Source organism: Hemicordylus capensis, chromosome 3 (genome assembly GCF_027244095.1).
Source record: "Hemicordylus capensis ecotype Gifberg chromosome 3, rHemCap1.1.pri, whole genome shotgun sequence".
In the NCBI taxonomy this organism is placed as follows: Eukaryota; Metazoa; Chordata; class Lepidosauria; order Squamata; family Cordylidae; genus Hemicordylus; species Hemicordylus capensis.
In genome coordinates this window covers 255,093,720-255,112,500 of record NC_069659.1, presented here as the reverse complement: position 1 = coordinate 255,112,500, position 18,781 = coordinate 255,093,720, and the positions used below count along the sequence as shown (strand labels likewise).

Below are 18,781 nucleotides of genomic sequence, written 5' to 3'. Positions count from 1 at the left end.
GCCACCATTTAGGGAGGAAAATGCAATTTTCACTTCACTTCTCTCCCCTCCTCGCAAAAGTCCAGTTTCCTGTCAGAAATATGTCCCTGGGGGTTGTGAAGCCCTCAGGAACATATTTCTGGTAGCGAACAGGGCTTTATGGGGAGGAGAGAGAAGTGAAAATTGTATTCCCCTCTCCCTCCCTGTGTGCTGGACTGCAAGACAAAATCTGAAGTCCAGTTAGTGTCCTTTAACAGCAGAGCTCTTGCTTTGCCCTAATAAAGCTGCACAGAATGTGGGCCAGTATACTATATATGTATATAGTTATACTAGTGTGTCCCACAGCACACCAGCATTGTAGTAATATGGTGATTTTGTTTTGGCTCTTTGGTATTATTTTGCTTTTAAAAGTTATTTAAAAAACAACAACAGTGGCTATGATAGAACAAATCCAGCTGGTTTTATTAATGTGACAATCTAGATGACTTACTACTGTCAACCTTTAGAAGGAACGAATGCAGAATTTACTCTATGTTTTAACATTTATGTAAACCAATCAATTATTTTGTTCTGCAGAGCAGGCAGAGTACACATAGTTTTCCTGCAGTGCATACAAGGATGCGTCAATTATGCTAGTTGCATTTTTTTGCTTAAAGCCAAATACTTTTTATAGCACTTGTAAATACATACTTATATTTTGCTGAGGATCATAATAGCTCATTTTAAAAGGCTGGATTTGGGCCTAGAATACAGCCTAACACCACAGGACAGAGCACAATTTCCTGAACCTATTTGTTGCTAGTTCCACCCCACCTCCTCTCTTGGGCAAGGACTAGGAGAGAGGATTCAGCCTTCTTAATTGTGAACCTCATTAATGATGGTTGTCAAGCAAAACACACACCTACTTTCAGTACATTTGAAAGAGATAAACAATACGTCATAGACTATAATTGCTCTTGTGCTCAAGGCAACCTTTAATTATTCTATTTTGTTGTTCACTTTTGTCCTAGTTATTAGAGAAGAACAAATAAGGGCTTTTTTCCTGGACAAAGAAGATTCATACTTAATTTCTGATGGCTAAATTATATTTTATTTGGCTTATCATTGCTAGTTAATAAGTAGCACATGTGCAGTAGCGCTGGTTCTGCTTCAGCAGCATGGCCACTTATGCAATTTTCACTGATCTCTCCTTCCTCCAGAAGTACCCTGTGCAACCTGAAATTATGTCCCTGAGAGTCATGCAGTCTTCAGGGACATACTTTTCAGTTGCACAGTGTTTCTGGGGAAAAGGGAGATTGATAAAAATCACTTCCCCTGTGATTTTTCACAGGGCACTTCAGCCACACTGCTGAAGCAGGAATGCAGTCACTATATGTGTGTTTCATTTGCTTGTACATGTGAGCATTAGTCAGGATGCTGGCCTATATGGACCAGTTATATAGGCATGATTCTCATATTACCTATGCAATACCTTCTGCTTTGTTAGTCTTCGTGACATAGTGGTACCACATGAAAGGATTGATCATGTTGTGCAGTTTCCTCCCATGCCAACAGTCAGTGAAGATGCGGCACTGATATGGGAAATTATGATGAGGGTCCTCAAGCTATTGGCCCGTGCAACACGAAGCAAAATAATGGAAAAGCAGTTTTTTTGGCAGCTAGGATGTCACTTAGATAATGTATTTAATCATGTCTACAAGCCATGCTATAGTGATATGGAAGTAGATAGGTGTTTGGCTGAAAGCTCACACAAATATGGGCTTAGTGGAGTACTTTTGCTACCTACTATTTTAAACAATTTAACTACATTCTTAAATATTTCCAGATCTACACCAGACATTCATTTAGGCTGGGATCCAAAGCTCTGCATCTGTTTCAGGTTGCTATCACTTGTAGGAGATCTTCATTCATTATACACACAGCTTGAATCCTCATATAACGCTTCTGAAAGTAGTTCTCACATTAATGCTTTCTTTTAAAAGATATATTCAGAATCACTCCTGCAGTTGTATTTCAGTATGAAGAAAATAGTGTTATGGGGTTAGGAATTTACCTATTATTATACTTGTTTATAGTCCCACATAAATGGAGTTGTACAGCATCAATGGCACTTTCACTGGGAGTCTGGGCTTAGTTACATTAAGTAGATGAGTGTCTTTATATGTTTGCATTTACAGAGGCTGTGATCTGTAATAACCCTAAGATTTCATAGTTTAGATAATTTAAATACTAAAATACTTTACATACTAGCTTTTTAAAGAATTTAAATGCTAAAATATATTACATACTAGCTTTTTAAAGAAGAACGAGGTCAATTTTATTAAATCTGATTGAAGAAAAGCATAATGTTTTTCTCATAAAAGACCTCTCTAGTTCTCTAAACCAATGCAGTAGGGGCCAGAAACCGGAAATTGACCACAAAGTAAATTATTTACAGATTTGATTGTATTTTTTAGGACGCATTTAAACTTACATACATAATCTGAGAATGTACTTCTGGACTGAAGACTATGACAAGCCAAGATAAAATAAAATCAAACTTAAATAGCAAGAAAAAGCTGGAAGCAAACAAATAAACACAAAAGAATAAGAACATGGCTGTATATTGCAAAATGCTATGTGTTAAAGAAAATTTAAGTCATAAGCAAATGCAGAATAAAGGGTCTTCTCTTTGATGTGGAATCAGAAATGCTAATGTACTGTATTTTAATGGGATGATCAAGACAGGAAAGCAATAATGTAAAAAGTAAATGTAGTAGTGTACCAACATAAAATATGTTGCAAAAAAGCATTGCAAATAAAAAGACATGTAAATGTGTGCCTACCATTTTCCAGATAAGAAGGGGCCGTACCTTCTGAGGGGTCAAGGCGGCGAGCCCGCCTTCCATGTTTGGAGTTGTTGTGTACAAACATGTTGTCTGAGACAGCCAGAACATGGCCATCCACATTGACTGTTGTTGATACAACAACCTGGGGTGGGAAGAAAAGAAAAAAAAACAAACACATTTCCTTTTTTAAGAATGTAGATTCAGAAAATGTGGTGTGTTGGTTGTTGCTGCAATAAGCTTTATTTTAAAGAACAACATGAAACCATACAGTTTGTTCCTTTTCTGTGTACATAGATTTGATCACAGATGTCATTCACTTATTTTTGACTGTCAGTGGAGATTTTTCAACACATTTTTTTCTCCTGAATATCCACTACACTAATTACAGTTTAATTTCCTATTATGCTGGCAAATTCTATTCAGGGAAGATATTCTTCTAGCCATTAGTTTTAGAAACACCCCTCTAACCACTCATTTTAAATGCTACTGTTTTGATTGATCTGTTGATATATTGATTATATAATTTATCCAATTAAAATTTGTACACTAGAGATTGTCTTCAAATGAAGAATTGTGGGGACTCAACAAAGTTAGATGACTTGCTTAATAAATCAAAATCTATGTGTAACTCTCTGTTTTCTCTACAAAAATTATCTTTAGGTCATTTTCACAAATACATTTAATGCCTGATAATGAACCTTTTTGCATCTGAAAAGACCAAGTGAATATAAATTACTAAAAGTGCTTTCAATCTATGAAAAGTATCCATTCTCAAGTGCATTCGGATGCTGATTAACACTATTCCAATAGAATGTTCTTTATTTTTGAGTAAAAGCCTTTTATTCCAGTTTCCAGTTTCACAGTCTGGCCATAGAAAAGATGATGGATAAGGCCTACTTGCGTTCCCTGGTTCTTTGTATAAATTTTCAAAGGAACACACACAAAATGCATATTCTTGCCATTAAAAACTACTGTTCTTAGAACTGTGAATGTTACTCTGGAAATACTAAGGCAAAAATACATGAATGGGAGTGGAAATTCTAATGATAAGCCTATGTCTATTGCATCTTTGTAATTCATACACATATGAGGTACTTCCATAGGCTACATTTGTCATCATAAGAACAGCTGTACATGCATGTGGTGAGACCCAGCAGCCAGATTTATAAAATTATTTGAAATGGTTCATACAGAAGCTCCAACTTTATTTTAACCATTCTTGCATTTTTACTCTTGAACAACTTGGTTGGATTCCAAGTTGTTGGTTTTTGTGGAGCAACTGCTCCAATGTTTCTTTTTTTTTGCTTAAAAATAGAGAAGAATGGTGCTACAGCATATTAACAAAAGGGCCGAGCTTCTAATTTCTGGAAAAAAGAAAAAAAATATGAAGGGGGAAAAAAGATGCATCTTACAATGACATAACAGAAATGAAAACACAAGATACTTTCCCCTTTTGAGAGTAGTAAGTCCAAGGCATCAGATGCAAATTCTTCCCTATTTTCTATGTTTTGGATCACCTTTGATCCTGTTTTTTTTCCACATGCTGTAATTAGCTATCAGCTATTACAGCATCTTCTCCTGTATATTCTGCCTCCTCTGAGGCAGCCATCTGTGTCCCCCCTGAGAAAAGCCTGAGGGTGTTTCTCTAGAAGTCTGCGATTCTGCAGCTTGAGCTGTTTTCTCCAAAGAGTCAGACTGTATTGCTTCTCCAAGACATCCATTATTGGAAATTCATAAAGTTGGACTTTACCTCCAGCACCCAAAATTTAGTCCCTACAGTCACATGACTAGGTCCACTGCTTTTTATCTTTAATGAGTTATATAGTGACTGATACCATCACAGCACCACCCTAATCCTAGACACAATTGTAATATTTTTAGGATTGGGGTACACAATAAATTACTCATAGGCTAAAGTACACTAAGTGTTATTCTAAGAAAAATTGGGTGCAACTGGAAAAAGTAGGCAAATTTTTGGCAAGGCAAATTGCTAGGCCACAATCTACTTTTAAAGACAGATAAAACTGTATTTAAAATATACACTTCTTGTTCTATATTTTATATATAGGTCAGTAGTCACAAAGGGAAAACATTTTAGTTCAGCACAAGTACATATGCTCTCTCCTTTATTTTATTGGATCATTCCTGTGGTGCACCTAAAGAAAAGTGCTGAGACAGCAAAACAAATTGAAAATATTGTTCAAGACCTGACATACTGTTAAATCCACTTAAACCATCTGAGAAGTAGGCAGATTAGCTAAGGAAACCCAGGAAAGTCTTTCTAGTGACACTTGGCTTCAGTGTTGACCACAAGATGGTGAGACAAGGGGAACATGTCTTCTCATTCTGGGTTTGACCTTATGCTCTGTTCAGAGGGATCAATATTATCTATGCCACATGAAGCTGGGTTGCATAAAAAATGGAAGCTTGGTAGAATTTTTCCCTCATCCCACAAATATTTATTGTAGCTTAACTAGTTTCACATGATTTTGGAGGGGTATACATAGAAAGGCAGGTTTCTTACCTGTAACTGGAGTTCTTCAAGTGGTCTTCTGTGTTTCATACTGATTCATGGTTCTACACATACAAGCTCGTGCACTATGGCATGAACCAGAACCTTCTAGACCTCTGCCTCAGGACCTTTGGTGCTAGCTCTGCCTTCTGGCGTTGTCTGTATCAATGAGCACCACTGTAATCTCCTTGGTCTCAGTGACCATCACAGAAATGAGAGTCGAAATGGAAGCTGCAGTAGGGAGGAGTGTGGGTCAGGTGAATGCACAAAAGACCACTCAAAGAACTCCAGTTAGAGGTAAGAAACCTGTCTTTATTCTTCGTGGTCTATGTGTATCTCACACTAGTGGGAGTATAGCAAGCTCACTTACCAGGTTGGAGGCTTCAGCCTCCTAGGAGAATAAAGACTGTAGAACCACTGTATTAAAACATGCATGAGCATAGGAGTGAACATCCATGGTGCAATGTTTACAAACAATGAAGGCTGAGACCAAGTTGCAGCCTTGCAAATAGATTCCATAGAGACAGCCCTAAAAATGTAGAGGAAGCGGCCACAGTCCAAGTGGAATGAACTCAAACAATAGTAAGAAGAGGTTTACTGGCTAATTCATAACAGTTTAATCTTATTGTGATCCATTTGGACGAATGCTGAGAAGAGATCTAGTGAACATACACCCTTTCAAATCTGGAGTGGGCAATGGGGGAAAACAGGCAAACAAATCTCCTGTGAAAGATGAAAGGTTGAAACAACTTTGGGAAGAAAAAGTTAACATCTGGGCATAAAATTACCTTATCTCTGCGAAAGATAAGAGATGGTGAAGCACTCTGAGTTCACTGATGAACCACAAAGTTTTCAAGAAGGGTAAACACAGGCCACACCCTTCTAAGGGCTCAAAAGGTTCCCTCGTAAATTTTGACAGCACTAGTTATAGGTCCCAGGGAGGAGCCAGTTTTGGAGGAGGTTATAAATGTAACCACTTGAAAAACCACTTAAGCACAGGTAAGGAAAAAAGAAAAGCCTAAGGGAAAGATACACTAAGGCCTACCTTCAACAACAGCAGATAGGAAAGACTGATATTTGCAGCAGCTGTTTCAGGGGCTGCATCTTGTCCCTTAGCAAAGAGGAAAAACTGTTTCCATTTTACAACAAAGCAAAGTCACGTGGACGGGGTTTTCTGAGGATAGGAATATCTCCTTAGTCTATTAACATTTCTGTCTCGTTAACATTTTCCAGGTGGTGAGAAGATTCCTGATGTCTGCATGAAAGATGGAACCGTCATTCCTTGCAAATCCTTGTATCACCACATGGTAAATGGAAGTATCTCTGACAGGACAAGTGGAGGGGGGTGAACCAGGGTTGAGGAGACCACCAAGGCATTAGGAGGTACAAATGACCTTGTACCTCCTTATCTTCTAAATCATCTTGAATATTGGGGGAAAGAAGGGGAAAGGCAGATGATACTTTGATGTCAATACTGTAGGAATGCATTTTCTCTGGCAGGGGGTCATGGCCTCCACAGCTGCAGAAGAGGGTGCACTGAGTGTTTGCAGCAGTAACAAACATGCACCCAAGTGAGTGAAAAAGGTGATTATTACATGAGGACTGATTCTGCATTCATGAGAGGATAACCACTGGTAGTACAGCAAGTCTGTCAGAAGATTGTCTGAACCTAATATATGGAAATTGGATAGGGTTACATGGTTGTGAATGCACCAGTCTTAAATGAACAAGATGAAGGGAAGAAATGTCCCTGGCCCATGCCTCCTTGTTGATTTATGTAGGAATGAGCTATTCCTCAAAATATGATTCTGACTTTTGAGTAAAGCTTTCGAACTTTTAAAAATGCAAGAAATTCTAGTAATCCGTATGATGTTGTAGGCCTGAGGTGCTCCAATGACCAGCTATGGGATGGCATTCACAGTGGGCACCCCAGCACATTGTTGGACATAGTCATAGATGGATAGGGGTTATTGAAAGGAAGTCCCTTGGATAGATTGTCCATTCAAGTCCATCAGCAAATAGAAAGGGAGGTGTAGTTTGGTACCAATAAGCAGTCAAGACTAGTGCTTGATAGAAGGCATCCAGGAATCACCTTTGCAATACCTGCATTCTGAGTCTTGCTAATTGTAATACACCCATTGTTGCTGCCATGAGCCCCAAGAGTATTTAAACTACATGAGTAGTATGGCATCAAATGTCACAAAACCAGGAAGCCACATAGCACAGGGTCATTAGGCAAGCTGGCTGATGGTAAAAACCCTGCCTGAACTCCTTGACATTAAAGGTAAGCTGCTGCCACAAATATGCATTTGGTGAATCTCCTTGGAGTCAAGGATAGGCCAAAGGGGAGTACCTCGTACTGGTAGACTGAGCTGCAGATGAATTAATTTATGGAAGTCTGCATCCTTCAATTCTACTGAGGCAAAACACACACCTTCGAATAAGAAGGTAAGATGGGTACCATGTCCATGTAGATGTGACAATACCAGAAAATGTCACTGAGATATTGAAGATGCAATGTGGGGCCCAATCCTCAGTTCCTCTTTAGAACTGCAAAGTACCTTGAGTAAAATCTAACGTTGTGATAGTTGTCTACTAATGGGTTCACACCCTTTTGAAGAAATGACCTAATTTATTTCAATAGATAAGAAGTAGCATGCATTGAACATTATTCTTAAAAAAGGCAGAGGAGAAATAAACTTGATCGCAGAGTCTTACAATTGAGAGGACCCAGTTGCCCACTGTTATGTTCTGCTGAGTGACAACAAAGAGCAGGACAGCCAAGGATGGTGGATGTGGGAGTAAAGATTGTTTGAAATACACTGGATATTTCTGCTTAGTGGAGAGAGGCTTTGGGTTTAAGGACCTGAAGCAGTGTTGATCGAGGTTGTATCAAAAATTGTCCAATTAACACTGGAAGGGTTGTCTTGAAGAGGGCTACTTGCTCCACTGCTTAGGCTTCCTAATTTATAGGTGAGTTGGGAATAGCTTATTAACTGAGAACAACTTATGTACGTTCTCCAAGATCCATCAGCTCCACTTGAGAGGTCAAAAGGTAAATACTGGGCTTCATTTCTGGAAGTAAAGCAGCAGAGTGGAGCAAGGCATGGCATTGCAAGGAGATAGCCATAGTGATAACTTTCAAACTACAATCCATGCTATGTTTTGCAGAATTCAATGTAGTTGCTACTTCACCAGCTTAAGACCTTCATTCATTAAAATCATGGCCAACTCTTTCTGTTCAGGTTGTATAAGATCCTATCTGATTCTAAACCAATGAATGAGAAGACTGAGAAGCAGTGTTAAGAATCTGAAGACTTGGCTGGCTCTAAAGTTGGCTTTAGGCCCAGACCTTCAAACCGATCTTAGGAACTGAAGTGGTCGGTACCTCCTTTGAAGGTACCATGTTCTGCAATTTAGGGGCAACATTCAATTGCACTTTCAGATGTACAAGTGTTGGGTTTGGGGTTGGAAACGTTGGAACTTAAGGTTGTCCAATGAAGTCTTGAGTTGCTGGTTTCCTCAGGACTGAATAGTAATGTGAAGGTGAATACGTGCATACCCAGATCCTGCAAAGAGAAGGTGAAATAAATCTAATATAGGGGAGGGAGCAATCATGTCAAAATTGAGGTGAATGAGACCAAGATCTTGAATGGTGCTCATGGTGGGGGAATAGTGAGAATAGGACTCACAATCTCAATTACCAAACTCCCAGTCTTGAAGAATGAAGATGTCTGAGAGTGGCAACCATATCTGGGATCATCCCAATAACAGTCCTAGTGCTGTTAGTAGTGATCATTCAGATGCCACAGGACCCCCTATGGGATATCACCAAAACTCTCAGTCCTGGGCAGGATTTAAGGTCCAACAGAACACTCCATATCAGAGTCATAGGAAATGTACTGGATATCAGGTTCAGGTTGAGCAGGTAGTGGTGATATTTATTGCTTGATCTTGGACAAAAATGTGTTGCTAAATCTTGGCCAGAGATTTAAGAGGAGGTGTAGACTTAGGGGATAGTTTCTTTTTCTTCTTCTTTAGTGTAACCTGGGTGTTAGGCAGTAGCTTACGCTACTTCAGAAGCTTAAGCGTAGGAGCTATAATAATAAGAGCCAGACCCAAGAAGCACGTGGGGCCAACATTATTAGAACCAAAGATGTGGAAGGTTGCACTGACTCTTGATCAGTATCTACAGCCTGTTTCCGTACTGAGCTGGACTGTTGAGTTTCTACTGAGCACTGCATTGTGGATCCTCAGAAAGTTAAAGCAGAGACCGTAATATCTGGTCTGGCTTGAGGTTCATCTTTGTTAGCCAAGATATTGGTAGCTTACAGTGCTCCTTCCCACAAAAAGGATCATATCCTAGAGTTTACTTCTCTTACTTTGCTTGGTGAAGCAGAGGCAATACCCAGCTTTTAGTCAAAGCAAAAAGGCTATTCTGATGACCATCCAATGTGGGATGTTTGCCCTCACAGGTAACAATCTTTTAAAAAGTCACTTTTCTTTCCACAACCCATTGAAGGGTACAGCCAGGGTAAAGTGGCAGAAAAAGTTAGCAGGGTTGGGTGGCTTTTGTGGTGGGGCGGGGGGCAGCTATGCTATGAGAAAGCACTCCAAAACAATTAGGAAGAAGAATACTGTGAAGTTATCAAGACAGAAAAAAATGTTGGGGCTGTCCTCATGACCAAAAGTAAAGTAGGAGACATCTCTAACTTTAGTACAGGAGCTGGGTGCATTTCACATTATTCAATAATGTGTGTGTGTGAGGGGGGGGAAGTAAGGTTGGAAGAGGGAAGTTTGTTCTGTCAAGCCCCAGCCAGGTAGGACAGGCACACCCTACCCATACTCCATCCTCAGTTTTTTACTGAGGTAGGAGAAAAAACCATCCTACCTGGCTGGGGCTTGACAGACAAGCAAACTGCCCGCCTCCAATCTTTGTTTTATCTCACATATGATGAAATATCAGGTGCCTGGCTCCCATGCTAAGGTTGGAGACCTTACTTTTGGTCATGAAAACAACTCTACTATGTATCATCTGTATTGGCTAACATGACTGAATTCTCTCATTACTTTAAATTAAAAAGATAATAATGGCTTACATGTCCCTAATGCTGCATTGAAGAGCTGCTGTGCCCTCCAAAGGAAGCATCAAGGCTGTGCAAAACACGGTTGCACAAGCAGCCCCTCCGCAGGTTTCCCCAACCATATTTTGTGCAACCCTGACTTTCCTTTTGAAAAGCACAGCAGCTCTGCAATGCAGCATTAGGGAAATGTGATGCTGTGCATCGTGTCAGTCATTGTTATCCTTTTTAAATTTTAAAGTAATAAGAGAATACAGTAATCAAGTAACAAGTCTTCGGAAAAGTGAATGTTGCAGTGGTCAATGAAAGACTGAAGAGATTACCATGGTGCTCACAGATACAGATGATGCTGGGGTAAGGTTTGTGCCAAATGTTCTGAGGTAAAGCTCTAGAAGGTTCCAGTTTGGGGCTCTGCCCAGATACAAACCCATCAATGTGAGATGCACAGAGACCACAAAGAAGAATCCTGTTATATACTCTACAGTAATTTTAATTGTAAGTTATTCCTTTCAGGACCATCTCTGTGCCTAGATTAATAATGAATCTGAATATAAATCATTTTGAATCTAAAATGTTGTATCTTTCTTTAAGTGTTGCCATCCAATTTGAACAATGATTAAGGTGGAACTTTAGTACCAGTTTTGAGTAATGACAGTATGTTTTGGAAACTGCAACAAGAAACAAGTAGTAAATGCCTCCATTTTTAAACTAAGAAAAGTTCAACTTACTGGCTTTGGACATCAAGAAAATCACAAAGATTAATAAAAACTTTGAGATATTCCATGCATATTTTTCTACTACTTAATAGAAAGTTTATGGTATTTCGCATGCAGAAAAACCTTTCTGTAGTACATAACTATTCAATGACCCAACACAATTATCAGTAGATGGTTCCACAGTCTTAAGTGGTCCTCTGTGCAGTCACACATATGGGAACTTATTTATTTACTTACTTACTATTTATTACATTTCTATAGCACCAAATTATATAATCTCATGGCAGTTTACAATCGAAATGTGCCTCTGCACAGACCAGAGGTTGGAATCTTCCAGACGTGTCACTGCCCCCTTCTTTGGGTAGAGTTTGTGCACTTGTTTTGGGGGAACATTCCTGCTCAGTTCTAGTCATCTCAGCATAAGAAAAACAGCTAAGATAACACAATGGGAAGAAAAGGGACAGGGGCCCTGCATTCCTAGTGAGAGCTCTGGAAGGTCTAAAGCTCTGACCTGTGCAAGCAGTGCAGATCTGAAAATATAAAGTGTGGTTTAATTTGCAAAATATTTCAAAAATTTGGGGAGGGAAAGGGTGCACCCTACTAAAACTAGCTACACAATCGTTTTCTATACAACTCCTTGAAAGCCTTGTTCATGTAGTCTTTACTTTTTGTGTGTGTGAAATCTGTACCTGGAATCTTCGCATATCTCGTGGGTTGCCTGCATTCTTCAAACAGTTTTGATTGCACTTGAGGAAAAACTTTAGAAAAAATCTACAAAAATACAAAATTAAAATTTGTTAGGGATGGCAAAAACAAACAAACCACAAAATGGATTTGTATGTAACAGATTCTATATCAACAATTTACAAGTGAAGGATTGCTGAAAACAGGATATTATTGTAAAGGAGAGATCACTCAGACATACAAGAAAGTCATGGTTTGGGCTAACCATAGTTAACAATCCACACCATGCTTTGACTTCCCAGACATTCAACAGGCTAACTGTGGTACAGAGCTGCTGGTCTGCTTTTGTTTTCCATTTGCTCAGGAATCAGCTTCACAAGTTCACTCCTTTCTCCATGGAGCAGCAGCCTTTTTTGGTAGATCAGTGGCTCTAACTGTGGTTTACTAATGGTCTGTTAATTCAGACATACTGCAAAATCAGAGTTAGCACAAACTGTAGTTTTCACACTAACTTCAAACCATGTTTTCAGATCCTAGTTTGTTGGCTCCAAAAAAAACCCACGTGTGGGCAGGCTCAAATTCAGACGTAATACAAAATCATATTTGAACTGAACAAATCATGGTTTGGGACTATGTCTGAACCCAGCCATTGGCCAACATGTTCCACAGCATAACACAGGTGGTTCTGAACCACCCATGCTTTGGTGGGATGCTACTGTGGGCTCCTAAGGAAGTGCTGGCATTCTTTCACAAGAGCATAAATACTTAAAGCAGTGCACCTATACTTCAGGAAGCGCAGAAGTGCCTGAAGCACAGGCACACTACTTTAAGTATTTGTGCTTTTGTACAAGACTGCCAGCAGTTCCTTAGGAGCCCACAGCAGCACAGGCAATTCAGAACTGCCCATGTTACACTATGGAACATGTAGGAAACTGTCTGTAGCAATGTATTCTTGAACGTTTGCATCTTCCAGTTTTGAGAAGATAGATGATTTAAGCCAGATGCTCGTATGGTGTAATTCAGTGTAGAACAATGAACTACATTAAGCTGCAAGACTATTCAAGCTACAATACTTACTTCAGAGTAAGTTCCACTGAACTCAGTGGGAACCATACTGACTGGGCTTTCTTTTATTTAGCTGGTGGCTTTCTTTTATTTAGCTGGGGGAGAACACCTGTCCCAATTCTGCCCAGCACTACATCTCTTCAGTGGCTGCTGCTAGTGTGTCATTTAAGTGTGTGGTAGTGCTAATTTTATTTTGTTTTTTAGATTGTTGGCCTTTTTGGAACAGGAAACATTTTCTAGTACCTTTTGCTACATAATCTGCTTTGATAACCTTTTTTTAAAAGCAATATATAATTTTTAAAATTAAGTATACATGCATAGAATCCGGCTGTAAGTTGTTTATTATAAAGATAGAGAACTATATCAGATGAGTAGCTGGTGTATTTTTAAATATATATATTATACCCATGAAAAATATAAATGCTTATATTTGGGTTAAGAAGACTCATGTCTTATATGGAAGCAGATCAGTGATTCATATAGCTCAGTACTGTCTACAATGGCTGACTGGGTTTCTAACAGTGATCTTTCCCAGCCCTACCTGAAGACCGCAGGGATTGAACCTAGCACATTCTTCATGCAAATCATGTGTTTTACCACTTTTTTCAGTTGTCTACCATGATATATAATCTGCTTCTTCAAAGCATATGAACAAGTTCCTTTTAGCAGATTTCAACAAGATTTAGACTGGAAGCAATCATGCAGAGCCAATCACACAGACTAGAGCCAATCACACAGAATCCACAATATTTTTTAAATGTTTACACACACACACACACACACACACACACACACACACACCCCTCAGAATCTAAATGTTCAGTGCATCAAAAGATAACAAATTAAGACACAGTTTGTGCTATTTCAGCATATCCAGATAATACTCAGTGGAATCCTCCCAAGCGGAATACTGACTTCCAGAATCATTCAACAATGTATCTGATCACCCACATTTTTTTTTCCTAGGGATGAATTTATGAGGACAGCCCATGTTTCAGTATCATGTTTACAAGATTGTTCCTGAGAAAGTTAATTTTGCTTTCTTGAAATCCACACTCATGAGATCCCTTAAGTGCCATATAAGATTGTTAGCAGCTTCCTTTCCTGATCCTGCCCACACCAACAATGCATGTGGAAACTCACTAGTGGCTGGGGATGTATCAATGCCAACATTCTGCCATGGGAACCATCTGGGCCACACATATTGAGTTCCTACAAGGAGTGTTTCCATGCACTAAGTCTCATAGCATTGTTCTCTACTCTTCTGTGTAAGGCATTTAACAATCCAGCCCCTCCCTGTGATGGGTTATTCATAGCAGCAGTCCAAAAAGGAGGCCCTCAGTTGTTGTCCAAAAAGGAGGAGTTGTCCAAAAAGGAGGCCTTCAGTCCAAAAAGGAGGCCTTCAAAGGGAGAAACAGAGATCCTTAGGCAGACCACCTATTCTGACTACCATTACGGAGATGGAAGTACAAAAATGGGGAGAAATGAGTCAGTTAGCAAAGCCTATGCTCTTCTTCCTGCCCTATCACTCACTCTTCATGTAGTGTGGATGCTGTATTCCTTTGCCAAACTGTCATTATGTGGACTCCCAGAAGACAAATTCAATCAATCAGCTTTTTCTACTGCTCTGTGACTTTCAGGAGTGGGGTTCATAAGGAAATGAAGAAGTCTTATGTACAATGAGTTCAACAGCCACCATCTTTCAGAAAATATAGCTTGTCAGATGCTTGGTACTGTCAAGTGTTGAGCCTCTTCGATCAATCCTGTTTCAGAGAGATCTGTACTGTACCACACTATGAAACTTACAATGGTAACTTGTACTGTGTCTGCCCAGAAGTGCATCTTGTTCAGCTCTTTGACTGAGACTAAAATTTTTGTTCAACATTTCCCTACCACAATTGTACCCATGTCTTGTTCATGTTCTTCTATTGAGAGAAGCTTTCCAAGGTCTCAGGCAGATGATCTTTCAGTTCTGATACATGAGACCTTTTTGGAGATGCTAGCACTTTGACCAAACAAAGCATATTTTGTACCACTAAGCTTCATCAACAAGGAAACTGGGTGTTTCTTCAGCCACTAGCGGACATCCCCACTAGTGGTGCAGCCTCTGCGGCTTTACTAATCCAGAGTCATGCTGTGTGGGGAGGGGAGGGGAGGGGTGTTGTTGTTTTTACCAAACATATTGCCCCTATAACCACTACTTAACATGTGAAAATATTACTCTGAGGGTCATACAACCCTCAGGAACATATTCCATGTATTAAATAGCACTTCTAAGGAGAAGAGAGATTTGTGACAGTCGCCCTGCAAGTGCATCCTGTTTCATACAGTGGCCCACCAGATGCCTCTGAGAAGCCCACAGGCAAGAGGTGAGGGCATGCTGTTGCTCCCGTGCAATTGATATTTAGAGGGATCCTGCCTCTGGGGCTGGAGGTGGCCTGTAGCCACCAGATTAGTACCCATTGATAGACCTGTCCTCCATGAATTTGTCTACGCTATCCAAGTTCGTGGCCATCACCACATCTTGCAGCAGAGAATCCCATAGGTTAATTATGTGCTGTGTGGAAAAGTACTTCCTTTTGTTGGTCATGAATATCCTGGCCTTAAGTTACATGGGATGGCCCCTGGTTCCAGTGCTGGAGAGAGTGTTGGTTCCAGTGCTGTGAGAGATGGAGAAAAATTTATCTATGTCCACTCTCTCCATGCATAATTTTATACACCTTGATCATGTCTCCCCATAGTTGCTTCTTTTGCAAACTAAAAAGTCCAGTTGCTGTAGCCTTGACTCATAAGGAAAGTGCTACAGGCCCCTGATCATTTTGGTTGCCCTCTTTTGCACCTTTTCCAGTTCTTAAGATATGATGTCCTTCTTAAGATATGATGACCAGAACTGTACACAGTACTACAAATTTTGCTGTACCAAAGATTTGTATAAGGTCATTATAACATTAGCATTTTAATTTTCAATTATCTTCCTAATGATCCCTAGAATGGAATATGCCTTTTTCACAGGTGCCATGCACTGAGTTGACATTTTCTACAAGCTGTCCACCATGACCCCAAGATCTCTCTCCTGGTCAGTCACTGATAGCTCAGACTCCATCAGCAAGATATGTGGAGCTGGGATTTTTTGCCACAAAATGGATCCCTTGCTTACATTGAACCACATTTGCCATTTTGTACTTGCCCAGTATGGAGAGATCCTTTTGGAGATCCTCACAATCTGTTTTGGATTTCACTATCCTAAATAGTTTAGTGTAATCTGCAAACTTGGCCAATTCACTGCTTATCTCAACTTCTAGATCATTTATGAACAAGTTAAAGAACACTGGTCCCAGTACAGGTCCCTGGGGGATCCCACTTCCTACCTACCTCCATCATGAAAACTGTCCATTTATTCCTACCCTCTGTTTTCTGTCCTTCAACCAATCCACAAATGAAGCTGTTCCCTTATCCCATGACTGTTAAATTTACTCGAGAGCCTCTGGTGGGTAACTTTGTCAAAAGCTTTTCGAAAGTCCAGGTATACTGTGTCAACCAGATCACCTTTATCCCCATGCCTGTTGACACTCTCATAGAACTCCAAAAGGTTAGTGAAGCAAGACTTGCCCATGCAGAAGCTGGTCCTCCTTCAGCAAGGCCTGTTCTTCTATATGTTTAACAATTTTGTTCTCAAGTATGCTTTCTATCAATTTACCTGGTGGTGCTATCACAGAAATTAAGCTAAATTTTCTGGATGCTCCCTTGATCCCTTTTTGAAAATGGGAGTTATATTAACTACTTTCCCATCCTCTGGTATAAAGTGTAGGGACACGGTATATATTTTTGCTAGGAGATCAGCAATTTCACATTTGAGTTCCTTCAGAACTCTTGGGTGGGTGCCAGCTGGCCCTGGTGATTTTTTCAGTTTAATTTTTCAAGACAGTTTAGAACATTCTCTCCCATCAGCTCAAATTGGCCCAGTTCTTCAGCCTACAAGCCTGAGAAGCTCAGTTCTGGAGTGGATACATGGTGAGTATCCTTCACTGTGAAGACAGATGCTAAGAACTCATTCAGCTTCTCTGCAATCTCCTTACTCTCCTTAATAATCCCTTTGTACTCCCTAATCCAACTGCTCCTTTGCAGGTTTTTTGCTTCTGTTATATTTAAAGAAGTTTTGGTTATTCCCCTTGACACTTCTAGCTATATGCTCCTCAAACTCTTTTTGCATCCCTTATTGTATCCTTGTATTTCTTTTGCCAGAGTTTATATTCCTTTCTGTTCTCTTTAGTTGGGCAGGGCTTCCATTTTCTGAAGGAAATCTTCTTTACTTTTATAGTTTCCCTGACTCTACTAATAAGCCACACTGGCATCCTCCTGAACTTGGTGGTACCTTTCCTCCTTCTTGGTATACAATCTAACTGAGCTTCTGGTATTATGGTTTTAAATAAGTTCCATGCTTTCTGGAGTGATTTGACCCTCCTGACTTTCCCTTTCTATGTTGTTTTCTTATTGCTCATTCCTCAGAAGTCACCAGTTCAATACAGTTGGACATGCTGATGAGCAGTCTAAAGAGCTCTTGCCTTCCAAGTAAACTCCTTTGAAATTACAGACATCTCAGAAATAGCTATGAATATACAACCATCATCCCTTTTCTGGTGCTGATGTTCAGAGTAAATTTTCTTTTCAGCATTTCCCTCCTGCATCTTTACCCATGTCTTGCCTTTCAGCTCATGGCATGTGAGGTTCAGATGAGGGCACTATATACATCATGCAAATAATTACAATTTAGACTGAGATTTGAAGGGCTTCTGTGGATTTTAAGTGCTGGAAAAGTGTATCTTCACCAATCATATGTATACATAAAAATGGAGATTGCTCTTGTGTTAGTTGCAGATAGCAGTAAGGCTTAATTAATAGTGAACAGAAGTGGTGAGAAGGTAGTGACAGGCATTTCAGGGTAGTCTCATTTGCAAGTTGAGAATAATCCTTGTTTCTGCAAAGTATTTGTAATAAAGGATTTGATTTGTTTTGTTTTTTATATATCATTCCAATATCTAGATGCTCTTTACATGAGTATAACATATACCATAACCTACTTCAAATTTCACACACTAGGTCTTCAAACATATTCTGATAATCAGAAACATGGACATATTAAGACTGTTTTCAGATTAGAATGATATGGTGACAATTACAGAAAAAGTGAAAATTCAGATTATGAAAAGTATATTAACACATACCATAGTATGTGGACAGGCTTAAAAGTGTTATTTTAAAAATACAGTTTTATGTTTGGTTACATTCTACTACAATCAGCCTATAGATCAGGCATATCAGATGGATATGTAGCCTCACTATTAGCGAATATTACGTTTTACCCAAGAGAAGGCATGTTATGGGTCTACCTGCTCTAGATTTTTAATGGAATAGTCTATTGTTGAGGTTCCTAATTAATGTAAAGAATAAAGCATTGGACTTAAACTAGGACTAGGAATGCTTATGGTCAAATTATCAATTAGTCTTATAGCTCACTGGGCAAATCATCATCTCAGCATCCTAATTTACAACGTGGTTACAATAAAATGGAATGGGCATGATACAAATGTAATAAATAAATAAGCTCAGCCAATGCAGCCAGTAAAACAGAAATTAACTAGGGATGTGCAGAAGTGGTTTGCGATCGAACCGGACAACTGAGAACCAAGCCAGTTCAAACGGTTTGATTGCAGACCACTTTGAACCAGTTTGAGCTAGTTCGGCAGTTTGACTGACCCAACCAGTTGGTTCGACCGAAATGGTTTGCGGAGTGGCAGTTTAGTCCAAATTCGGTTTGAATTCAGACTGAACCACCACTATTGGTCTGTGCAGATCCCTAGAATTAACTCTGCATTTAGGCCAGCTGTGCCATCATCCAACCAACAGTAACAAGTGTGC

The 18,781-nt window shown here is 39.6% G+C and overlaps 1 protein-coding gene across 14 annotated transcripts in view; it reads right to left on the bottom strand.

Annotated features, from left to right (window-relative positions):
• The window catches only part of EBF3 (EBF transcription factor 3), a 224,832-nt gene that overhangs the window by 60,268 nt on the left and 145,783 nt on the right, over nt 1-18,781 (bottom strand). For 11 of the 14 annotated variants that reach the window (XM_053309947.1, XM_053309949.1, XM_053309950.1 and 8 more), the window contains 2 exons: nt 11,806-11,887; nt 2,805-2,949 (listed from right to left, as the gene is read on the bottom strand). In XM_053309947.1, coding sequence (XP_053165922.1) covers nt 2,805-2,949; nt 11,806-11,887 — 227 coding nt within the window. The remainder of the gene's footprint in view (nt 1-2,804; nt 2,950-11,805; nt 11,888-18,781) is intronic. The other 3 variants (XM_053309952.1, XM_053309951.1, XM_053309955.1) reach the window with 1 other exon arrangement.